Source organism: Sus scrofa, chromosome 13, assembly GCF_054392235.1.
Source record: "Sus scrofa isolate SSC_HxYL_T2T_F1_AM1 chromosome 13, Sscrofa_HxYL_maternal_Yorkshire_Landrace_v2.0, whole genome shotgun sequence".
Classification (NCBI taxonomy): Eukaryota; Metazoa; Chordata; class Mammalia; order Artiodactyla; family Suidae; genus Sus; species Sus scrofa.
In genome coordinates, this window is record NC_139395.1 from 153,044,499 (window position 1) to 153,056,872 (window position 12,374).

The following is a 12,374-nucleotide window of genomic DNA, read 5'->3' on the forward strand; positions in this document are numbered from 1 at the left end:
AACTATACACTCCCCTCTCCACTTACTTCTTCCCCACTACATAGTCAGCTGAGACGACCATCATCCTGGGTTCACCACTGGCAAGTAATGCCCAACTCTCAAGGGACAGATCAATCTATACAAACTCTACCAGAGGTTAGGGGGAAAAAGGAGCACTTCCAACTCATTCTTGTAAGGCTAATATAATCCTGATTCCAAAATGAGACAAGGACAGTATGAAAAAGAAAAACAATTACAAGCCCATCTCACTTATGTTGTCTTCAGAAGCAGAGCTGAGTGGAGGATTTGTGTCTGAGTGATTTATAAAGTTTTCCCAAGGAAACCAGGAAGAGAAGGGAGGAAGTGGGACATGGGAGGAAGTAGGATATAGAAGGCAGGAGGACAAGCAAAGGTGTGACTCCAGCAAAGTCCCTGAGAGAGACAATAGCTTCTGCCTGATCCCCCAGGTGAGCTCTGGACTGTAGGTTATGCCTGGAGCTGTTCCAACCTGAGGAAAAAGGCTAGGGTTTTCATACTTCCATTCCCCTCATAGGTTAAGGGAAAAGTAATCTCCTAGGCTCTTCTTTGCCTCTCTGAGCCTATGGGAAAAGTGCATTCCATTAGCCTACAGGCAGTCTTCTAAAAAGAAAAGTACATTCTGGTTATCGGAAGTAAAAATGTACAGAAGTCCTGGAGGTACATGCTAAGGGCAGGGAATCTGAAAGGATCTGTAAAGAGTTCAACTGCTTTCATCTACCTGAAAATAGATGAAAAATACTAAAACAATTAACAAACTCAAAGGACATGAAAAAGAAAATACACCCTGATCATGCTGAGTTTATGCCAGGAATGAAAACAAGCTTAATATTATAAAATCTGTGTCATTCACTGCAGTACTAAATTAACACAAAAAATATGATCATCAACAAGCGGAAAAAAAGTATTTGATGAAATTCAACACAAACTAGGGATTAAAAACTTAAAGAGTAGGAAGAAATACCTTTAACTTGGAAAAAAGCCTATAAAAATCCTTAAACATCATTCTATATGACACAATAGTAAAAGCATTTCCTTTAAAACTAGGGTGCCCAGTATCACCACTATTCTTATACGTTGCTTTGGAGTTCCTAGCTAGTGGAATAAGGTAAGAAAAACAGGGCAAACTTATTGAAAAAGGCTAAACAAAACTGTTATTTTGAGTAAAATTGCAGAGGATATGATTGTCCACGTTAGAAATAACTGGAGAGCAGCCCCAGGCTAAAATGTCACAGACTACCACTGTTCTTAACTGTTTAATTAGTTTTTCTTTAAAAAAAAAAAAAAAACCTTTGTCTTTTGTTGTATGATACTGGTTGATTTCCAGGTCCTTAAATGGTTGTTTTGATAGTTTTGCCCAATTTACCATTGCTTCACTGTTTCAGAAGTTCTGTGTCTATCTCATTTTCTGACCATGCTATGTAACTGAGTATCAGGTATTTACTACCCAAGAGTCTATGTGTATCAGAGATAATAAATATATCATAAGAATGATGTCTATTTTGCAAAAGCATATATTTCTTGAAGGTTGGGAGCAAGTCTTACTTTTGTAACCCCAGTTACAAAGCTTTGAATAATGCTTGATACATGGTGGGGCTCATACTATTTCCAAAATATCTCTTTAATCAAACTAACCCCCTTCCCTCTACTTGCTTGAATTGGAGACATCTTGCAAAGTTAGAAACATGGAAAGCAATAAAATAATTATTAGTGCTTCAGGAAAGAAGGAAATAACTGGCTTGACAAGGAGTTTTAAAGCACTTGAACAGAAGATTATTCGCATTATATTCCAATGAAAGAGGAATAGAAATGGCAATATCAGACTCTCAGAATCCTGGATGAAAGGAAAGAAAAGGAAAGGAAGTAGCGAGGTATAGAAAATATTCATAATGTTCAACTACAGTAACAAGATCAGAGATTTAATTTTTCCTGACTTGCCAACCCATTTGATCATCTAATGAAAGTGATGAACCCTGTTTCCCAAACACACATAAGAATGCTTCTAGATTTCTCCTATTGAAAAATGATGGTTACTGTATCCTTTATCTCAGCAAGGTAAGGAATGTTTCCCTTCTTTCCTTAGATTTATAAAGTTTTTGTTTTAGTCTAAAAAGGTGCTGGATATTACCAAGTGCTTAATTTGCATCTGTTGATATTGTAGTAGAATTTTCTTTTATTCTGTTAATGTGATAAATTGAATCTATGAATGTTGTAATGTTTGGCTATATTTTTTATATTCCTGCAAATTCACCATCAACTCTACTGGATCATAATAGATTATATATTTAAGTATTGCTGGTCCAGATTTGCTGATATTTTGTTTAGGATGTGAGTGCATCTATGTGTTTAAGTTAGATTAGCCTATAATCATCTTTGTACTGCTGTTGTCCGGTTTTGGTGTTAAGATTATGTCAGCCTCATAAAATGAACTTAGTAGCTTTCCCTCTTGGCTTCTGTCAAGCTGTGATTGGCAAAAACCTCAAAGTAACAAAATAACAATAGATCAAGCTACACCAGTCAGAGACAATCAATTACGTACATCGAGGGAGGTAAAATATAACCTGGATGAGTCAACAGCAGGGAACAGGTGATAGCATAGCCAATCAATTTAGATTCCAATCAGTTGAAATTTGTGATAATTTAGACAAAGGTAGGGAGTTCCCTGGTTGTCTAGTGGTTAGGATTCAGCACGCTTTGACCATTGCAGCCCGGGTTCAATCCCTGGTCTGGTAACTGAGATCCCATATCAAGCTGCTGCACACACCAGTCAAGAAAAAAAAATTAGACAAGGGTATAATTAGTGCACAGAGGGTATAACTTCTGGAACCTCAAAATATCTGTCTGGAAAAGGTCATAACATGTTTACTCTTAAGCTAAAAAGGACTTACATTCTGTGGATGAGATTCACTGTCTATAGGGGCCCTTCTCATGGCCACCTTATGCTATATACTGGGAAACAGTGAAATGGTAGCATCAGAAACCCATCAGCCTAGGAAGCATTTGGTAAAAAGATGAAGTTGAATTTTTGGTCATGTTATAAAAAGTGGTCCAAGTAGCTCAAAGCTGATTATAGAAAGGCAAATGCAAGGAGAAATGTAGTGGGTCTCATCCAGGCTTCTTGGGAAAGTTAAAGAGGATGCCTGGTCCAGGGTCTGTTCCTACAGAGGATCTAGGTCCTCAGAAGATACTATATTCTAGGACACAACTGTCATCGAATGTTTATTATTTCAGCATATCATGTATCTTTTTTCTTAAGTGCATATTCATTGGGTAATGTGCTTCTGGTTATTAATCAGGCCCCTAGATTCAGTGATACTTATAGAAGGGGGTCCTGATCCATGGTCACAAACATCCTATTTATTATATATCTCCCATGGTAGGAGAATAAATTGTCCTTTTGATTTATAGGTCAGTCCCGAGCTACGTGAATGACAGGGAACTACCTCTGTGAATTGTCCATTCCCTGCCTTGAGTGATGTTTATGTTGCTTAAATATGTTGCTTTGGCTGGGGAGAGCTTCAGCCAAGGAAACTATTATTAGTCAAGGAATCAGATTTGTAAAGAATAAAATTGTTTTAATATAATAAGCATGGGGTTCAGGTTCTGAGCATTCTCCTCTGTACACTCAATACCCATGGATTTCACAGGGAGCCTTGGCAATGCAGAGTTAGTGAGTTGAGGGAAGTGGATTCATGACTCTGGATGTCCAGTGGTGAAGCTCAAGGCCCTCCCAAAGCCCAACACGGTTTTGGTTCTTGGTGGAGGCATCTGGTGTCCTGATGGACAGCACGTACCTCCCTGGAGAATCCACTCCACAGGATTTTCTCCTCATTGATGAAGAGCCTTTCTCCTTTCTTGGCGTAGACATTGTAATATCCAACTTCCTTAAATACTATGGAGCCATCCTCCGGGGAGAGGTGCCAATTGATGATGGAATAGTTCCCTGCCAGGTCACCATATTCATCGAAAGTGACCTGCTCCCCCATATTGCTGGTAAAGTTTAAGTGCCGTAGGTGCTTCAGGACCTAAAGGAGAACAGAGATGAATATTCTGAACACAAGCCACAGGGCTAACCATGGATGGTTTTGTAGGTTGTGCACTGCATAAGGACAGTGAACTATCTTGTTCAAACAAAGTGAAAGAAACACGACTTGAGGAAGATGAGCCTTTTTCTAAGTCACACCAAGGTACTCGCATGTATTAGGGGCAGCCCTGGTAAACCATGGACTTTATTTGGTACTTGAATTGTAACTGGGGTAGAAAACACTTTCTGGAAGTCAGGAAAGGAAAAGGAATACACCTCACCAAGGCCATTGGCCAAGGCAAGGTGTTTGCAAGTGTACCATCACCTGGTAGTGCCCAGAAGGGGGAGGCTTTGTAAGCCAGAGCCACCCCTGGTGTCTTCTGAGATGGGTTTTGGAAAGAGTGGAGGCCCTAAGTACTTTTACGCTCTGTACCATCTTTCCTTATGCTACTGCTTCTGTAGAAGTGTCTTGTTGCCAAAAATCACAGAGAAAGGGGTAGAAGGAAGAAAGAAACAGGGCTGTGAGATGAGACTTGGCCATCCCTGTAATAATCAGGGCCAATCCCTTATTTTTTTTTTACAGGGCTTTATGGGTCACAAAGCCCTTGTTCAAAAAAAGTAACAATAATAATTATTAAACTTTACTAGTCATTTTACTACCTTTGAGGCACAATGCTAAATACATTATATATTTGTTATCTAATCTTATTACCCCCATTTTATTGATGGAGAGTAACCTGAGACATAGAAGACAGAGGTATCTAGTCCAGGGTTGCACAGCAAGCGTTGCCAAGCCTGTGCTCATACAGCTCTGCTCCACTGCAGTGTCCTTAGGCTCCTGCCTCTGTCTCTGTGTGCCCCTGGTTTGAGTCAAAAGGAGGTAGTGGGAGTTCCCGTTGTGGCTCAGTGGTTAATGAACCCGACTAGTATCCATGATAATGCAGATTTGATCCCTGGCCCCACTCAGTGGGTTAAGGATCCAGGGTTGCCATGAGGTGTGGTGTAGGTTGCAGACACAGCTCAGATCCAGCGGTGGTGTGGCTGTGGTGTAGGCTGGACTGGAAATCCTCATATGCCTCAGGTAGCCCTAAAAAGACCAAAAAAAAAAAAAAAAAAGGAGTGGGGAGGCAGTGGACACTCAGCAGCTTATCTTTCATGTGGGAAAGGCACCATGAGAAGGTGAAACACACAGTTCAGACTGTGAGAGTAGGGTGCTCACTTTCACTGTACCCACGACTCATGAGTCCTTCTTACTCTCTGGCTCTGAGTGTTTCTTCACCTGTGGAATGAGAAGCTAGGCCGGAGAGGTTGCAGGGTATCTCCAAGTTCTAATACAAACTTCTCTCTGTTCTGTGGTTTGGCGTCCTCAGGAATACATTTAGAGCTCTCTCTTCCTTTGAGCATTATTATTATTATTGGCTGTGCCAGGGGCGTACAGAACTTCCTGGGCCAGGGACTGAATCCCTGCCATTGTCTGGCAAGTGACAATGCCAGATCCTTAACCCACTAAGCCACTAGGGAACTCCTAGCATTTTTTTTAAGGTACCTAAAAAAATAGCATCAGGAGCTCCCATCGTGGCTCAGTGGTTAACGAATCTGACTAGGAACCATGAGGTTGCGGGTTCAATCCCTGGCCTTGCTCAGAGGGTTAAGGATCCAGCGTTGCAGTGAGCTGTGGTGTAGGTCGCAGACGTGGCTCGACTCTCACATTGCTGTGGCTGTGGTGTAGGCTGGCAGCTACAGCTCTGATTAGACCCCTAGCCTAGGAACCTCCATATGCTGCAGGTGCGGCGCTAGAAAATACAAAACGATGACCAAAAAATAAATAAATAAATAAATAAACCACAACATCTAAGCTGACACTGGGGAAAAGTTTGAGCCTAGCATCTACTATCTACATGTATGATGAAGGGAAGACACCTTTTATGTTCCACCTCATTCCAGAGATGACACTGCTTTTTAACAGTTTATACCATATTGACTTTATTTTCTTTTTAGGGCTGCACCTGTAGCGTATGGACATTCCCAGCCTAGGGGCTGAATCAGAACTGCAGCTGCTGGTCTAGGTCACATCGTAATGTGGGATCCGAGCCACGTCTGTGACCCACAGCACAGCCACAGCAATGCCAGATCCAAGCCACATCTGCAACCTATACTGCAGCTCACAAAAACACTGGATCCGTAACCCACTGAACAGGGCCAGGGATTGAACCCTCATCCTCATGGATACTAGTCGGGTTCTTAACCCACTGAGCCACAATGGAAACTCCCTTGACTTTAAAATAGATGTTTATTATAACAGAAATTAAATAAAGAAAAGTCGTCCCCTGAATTTGCTCATAAACAGTCCTGAGTTTGGGGACAGAGTCTGTGGCAGCCACATGTGTGCACAGGCACAGGATGGTAATCTGCTGCGTAGTTGGGTTACTCCTTTAGGGCCCTCATCGTGCCCTGACAGCCCCTGGTTGCCCTGACTTTTGTCCCAGGCCTATGGGGTAGGGACACCCTTCACTTCTTGCTACCTGCTTCTTCTGTTCTGCAACCAGAGCTGCTGAGCCGGCCTCAAAAAAGGTGGAGAATGAATTCTACTAAGGATTCATGCCACCTGTGACTCCTAACCTTTCCTCAGTGATCATCAATCTTACTTTTTTTCCTTTATTTTTGTTGAGCCCTTAAAACAATCCTCAGAGAGGTGGTATTACCTAAACACACTCCTTTCTTAGACTCCAACTCTCCTTCCTTTTCCCTCTTGCTCTTGGGATGATCTGATCTGCTCCTGTACAGCAGGGCACATCCTTTTGTTTCTAACACATCCCTGTCCCAACACATCTCCTTCTCTTAGAGGAATACCTATTCCTTCTGTTCTACAAGAATGACTCCTCTTGTAGCACCCAGAACTTCATTCTTCCCACCTCCTCTGGAACTGTTCTGATGTGGCCAATCCACCCTTCTCCATTCCATCATCATGTCCTTCCACCTCCTACAGGGGACCTATTAGGATTCAGATGAAATAGGCTTCCGACTTCTCTGGGTAGCTTCCAAAGCCTTCCACACTTTGATCCCAGGTTATCTACCATTACTTTCAGCGAAAATGTTTTATCCTCATCAGATCCTTTCCATGTGTCATGCTGACTCTGTCTTTGGCCTGATGTAAAAGATGAAGAGAGTGGAGAGGGAGGGCACCACCTCTTATATATACTGCCTACGTGCCAGGTATTGTACTAATGCTTTACACACACTATCTCATCCAATCCTTATAACACATCAATGGATAGGAACTATTCATATCTTCATTTTTATAGATGAAGAAACCGGGGCATGGAGAGGTCAAGAAACTTGCCAAAGTTGTAAGCTAGTAAGTTCTCCACCTGTGATTTAAACATGTGCTTTTCTGCTACACATCCCTGCCTTCAACACACATTGTTGAGAATGCCCATGGCAAGTATTTGTCAGTAATATTTGTTCATGAAATATATTTTAAAACAGCATCATTCTTGTTTGAAGTCTGCTTTCAAAGGCATATACAGCAGTAAAACCAAAGTCATTAGCATAAATTTTCTTCCTCCTATCCAGGTATCAATTCCTTGGTTTTTGTTACCCTGGGCAATAGGCTCTCTCCTTTTCTCAATCTACAGCTTCTCTGCAATGAAACTCTCCAGGCAACAGTGGGTGCATAGGAAGGGGAGCTGGAATAAGATCATGTCCTAATGAAACAGCCATCTTCCACAGTGGTCAGATTGGATAGAAAAGTGACTCAAAGATCATCACTGGTTATAATCTTCTGCATGGCTGTTGGCACAGGCTAGTGATTTCTGCCATATCCTACCTCGAAAGAAAAGGGAACTAGTCAAAATCATTTTTTTAAAAAGTTTCTATAAAAAAAACCCATTGTAAATACAAGGTTATATTTGTATACTCTTAGAATCAATCAACAAACTAATATTTATAGTATATCCACTGTGTGTTTTGAACTGGGCTCTGTAGCACGAGATGTAGTAATATAGTCCTCATGGAGTTTACATATGGATTAGAGTGATAAGATGTAAGACCTATTGGATGAAATAGCAAACAGTACAAGACAAAGTAAAGTTAATGCCTAACTTATAGGGTATTGACTCTAAGTACACAGAAACTCAGAAGAAATGGACATTAAAAAGGGCTGAAATGGGGGTTCTCTTGTGGCATGGTGGGTTAAGGATGCAGTGTTGTCACTGCAGCAGTCTGTGTTGCTGCTGTGGTATGGGTTTGATAGCTGGCCCAGGAAATAACACGTGCCATGGGTACGGCCAAAAAAAGCCCCACCCAAAACAAAAAAAGGGCTGAAATGGTCAATGCAGGCTTGAGGCAGGGTAGGAATTTGGAGTGGTGAAGGACAAAGGGAAGGAAGATGTTAGAAACAGTGGGTACAAGATAGGCAAAAATATCAAGCAAAGAATAACCATGGTATTATGGGGGCAGTGAAGAGACTAACTTTTAAAAATCTGTGTATGTGCTGGGAAACAAGGGGAAATAAAGTTGATAGGTAAAGAGGAGTTAAGGCAAAGAGGCCAGATTTCATATCAAAAGGGATAGGATCAGGTAATAACAGGTGTTGATAAGAATCTAAAGAAATCAGGAGTTTCCATCAAGGCTCAGGGGTTAACAAATGTGACTAGCATCCATGAGGAGGCAGGTTTGCTCCCTGGCCTTGCTCAGTGGGTTGAGGACCCGCATTGCCATGAGCTGAGGTGTAGGTTGCAGACACAGCTCGGATCCTGCGTGGCTGTGGCATAGGCAGGTGGCTACAGCTCCAATTTGACCCCTAGCTGGGGAACCTCCATATGCCATGGGTGTGGCCCTAAAAAGCAAAAAAAAAAAAAAAAAAAAAAAAAAAAATCTAAGCAAATCAGAGTCATCCATATACTGCTGGTCAGGATGTAAAACGGTGCAGCTACTTTTGAAAAAAGTCTGGCACCTCCTCAAAAAGTTAAACATACCGTTTCCTTTCAACCCAGCAATTGCATTCTTATGTGGATAGCCAAGAAAAATGAAAATGGAAGTCCACACAAAAACTGTACATGTAGCAGCATCATTCATAATAACCAAAAGGTGGAAACAACTTAAATGCCCATGAATTGGATGAATAGATAAATAAAATGTGTTATACAATGGTATACCATTCAATCATGTATAAAAATGAAGTACTGAGATACGCCAAAACACGGATAAACCTTGAAAACTTACTAAGTGAAAGAATCCAGTCACAAAAGACCACATATTTTATGATTCCATTTATATAAAATGTCCAGAAATATCCAAATATATAGATATAGAAAGTAGATTTGTGGTTATTCAAGAACGGGGGGTGATGAGGAGGTAGGGATCAGCTAAAAGGTATGAGGTTTCTTTTTGATATGATGAAATGTTCTAAAATCAATTGTGGTTATGGCTGCACAACTCTGAATGTACTAAAAACCATTGAATTGTACAGTTGTTTTTTTTTTTTTTTTCTGCACCCATGGCATGCGGAAGTTCCTGGGCTAAGGATTGAACCCATGCCACAGCAGTGACCATACCAGATCCTTAACTGCTAGACCACCAGGGAACATCTATACAGTTTAACAGATGAACTGTATAGTATATGAATTGTATCTCAATAAAGATGTTGCACAAAGGAAAGTATGGAAAAGGGGTTTAAAATATAGAAATGTGACTTTATTGGTGGAGTTGACATTCAGTAGCAGGTGGAGACCTTGATAACAAGATGACTCCAGGCCATAAAGCTGTTAGCTCGAAACTGGGATTTAAATCCAGTTAGTCTGGCTCTAGAGCCCAAACTCTCAACCTTTACACTATATACTCCCTACACAGGTATAGGATTCAGATTAAACAGCCTATCCATTAGGTTGTTAATCTCTAGTTATAATAGGTTGACTAGTATAGAGTGCAGATTGAGAAGATGGACATATTTTAAAAATGGGATGGTAGAGAAATGTCCACTAAAGAATTTTAAGATCAAAGTATTGCTGGAGTTCCCGTCGTGGTTCAGGGGTTAACAAATCTGACTAGGAACCATGAGGTTGTGAGTTTGATCCCTGGCCTCACTCAGTGGGTTAAGGATCTGGTGTTATCGAGTCACAAATGAGGCTCAGATCTGGCGATGCTGTGGCTGTGGTGTAGGCCAGCAGCTGTAGCTCTGATTAGACCCCTAGCCCGGGAACCTCCATATGCCATAGGTGTGGCCCTAGAAAGTAAAAAAATAATAAAAATTAAAAAAAATCAAAGTATTGCTCATTACAAGCATAAATGGGAATCACCTTTTGGTACATACTCTAAGAGTCGATTAAATTAAGCCAAAGACTAGAAACCAGAATTTCCAGTGCTTACATAGGGCCTCGATTCTTCGCACAGCGGGAAAATGGGATGGAATGTACAAAGCACACCCACAGGTAATGAGAGACAGTTCACACAGATAAAGAGACTATTGCTTCTTGGCCACTTCTGGTGCTAAGAATGTAGGGAAGATCCAGGATCATTTCCTTTCTCTACCCTCAGCCAGATTTTCTTATCCCCCCTCCATCTTTTCTGGCTCTCACCTCAATTAATCTCCTTCCCCCAAACCCCAACAGTACCAGCAATTTCTGGAAAGCTCAGTTCCACTGGACTTGTTATCACTATAGTTCCTTCATCATGCATGCCTATTTTTTGGCCAGTGACTGGTTGGTGTAAGGTGGGGGAAAGTAGGAAGCATGCCTTATGCATGATCATCCTGAGAGAAGGAAGCAGGTGGTTCCATGATGTTCTATTCAAATTTGATTGTTGAGTATATGTTTCAGGCTTTTCATATCCTGGGCAGAGTGACTGATTCAGGGCTGGGTTGTTGGGGTGAACAGTTCTTTGCAAAGGACTCTGGGTCATATTGTCAGGTCAAATCCACTAGATTGTTATTCATTCGTTCTACACATATCAGGTGTCAAGTATTCTGGACACCTTGCTGAACAATGCAGGCATACTTGCTGCCCTTATGAAGCTCAGGGTACAGTGGAGGAGTCAGAGTGAATGGACAGCTGAGTAGTGTGAGGAGGACTTGGGGCTCTTTGTGGCGGTCTGGAGGGAAATATGTCATGTGCTCTTAAGTTACCTGCTAGTGTTACTTTAAGCACAATGACTTGACAAATTTTAGGGGGGAGAAAAGATCAACAACAAAAAAATTATGACTGACCTTATTTAACCATAAGTTTAGTTAATAAACTATTTTGGTCAGCTGAAGAGTTGTGGAAGCTTGAAATGGGTATGCATGGATGGCAAAAATGGGGAAGAAAGAATGGTTAGAAAGTGTGTGTGGGGGAATACGATTTGAAAAGACTTCCAAAAAAAAAAAAAAGACTTCCAGGAGAAAGTGAATTTTGAAAAAGTTAAAATTTCATAGTGAACAATGATAGAGACAAAAATTGATAACTCTTCAGGTATGGGATATGATCTAAGCAAAGTTCTATGCCTTAAACTAATAAGTGCTTTGTGGGAAGGAGCCAAGCAGACTGGCTTATAAGAGAATTGAGAAAAGGTGGGGGTGGAATTCCAGGAGGAGATACTCGGACTAGACCCTGTAGATTGTACGAATGATAGGTCTCCACGCAGGTCTTAATAATGAGAGTGAATAATTGCTGGTCTATCTCCTGATAGACAGAGATGTGGCCAAGATCTTAGATTCCAGAATGCCCACCCAACTGCCTGGGTTTCTGAGGCTTAAAGACTTACAGCAAGTACAAGGACACTCTGGCCAATGCCCACATGTTACTTATCCCTAGAGCTCTGACCCCCCCGCCCTTTTTTTTTTTTTTGCTTTTTAGGGCTGCACCCACATCATATGGAAGTTCCCAGGCTAGGGGTTGAACTGGAGCTACAGCTGCCAGGCTACGCCACAGCCACTTGGGATCCAAGTGGCATCTGCGACCTACACCACAGCTCACAGCAATGCCAGATCTTTAACCCACCAAGTGAGTCAAGGGATCAAACCTGCATCTTCATGGATGCTAGTCGGGTTCGTTAACCTGCTGAGCCACAAAGGGAACTCCCAGAACCTATTTCCTATCTGTCTTCTCTCCTGATGAATTGTGCCAGACTGTGTGTGAGTCAGGAGGACACACATTTACCTGTACTAGAGTCAGCTGAGATGTCTGTGTCGTGGCACCTTTCTTTCTTTCTTTATTTATTTTTTTTGCCTACACTCACAGCATGCGGAAGTTCCTGGGCTAGGGATTGAACCTGAGCCACAGCAATGACAAAGCTGGATCCTTAACCCGCTAGATCACCAGGGATTTCTTATGGCTACTTTTAACTTTGGCCACTTTGCTTC

General features: G+C 41.6%; 1 protein-coding gene across 4 annotated transcripts in view; it reads right to left on the bottom strand.

Annotated features, from left to right (window-relative positions):
* CASR (calcium sensing receptor) overlaps positions 1–12,374 on the bottom strand; it is an 84,998-nt gene that overhangs the window by 5,968 nt on the left and 66,656 nt on the right. For all 4 annotated transcript variants that reach the window (XM_005654038.4, XM_021068447.2, XM_021068446.2 and 1 more), the window contains 1 exon segment: positions 3,810–4,040. In XM_005654038.4, the coding sequence (XP_005654095.1) occupies positions 3,810–4,040 (231 nt within the window).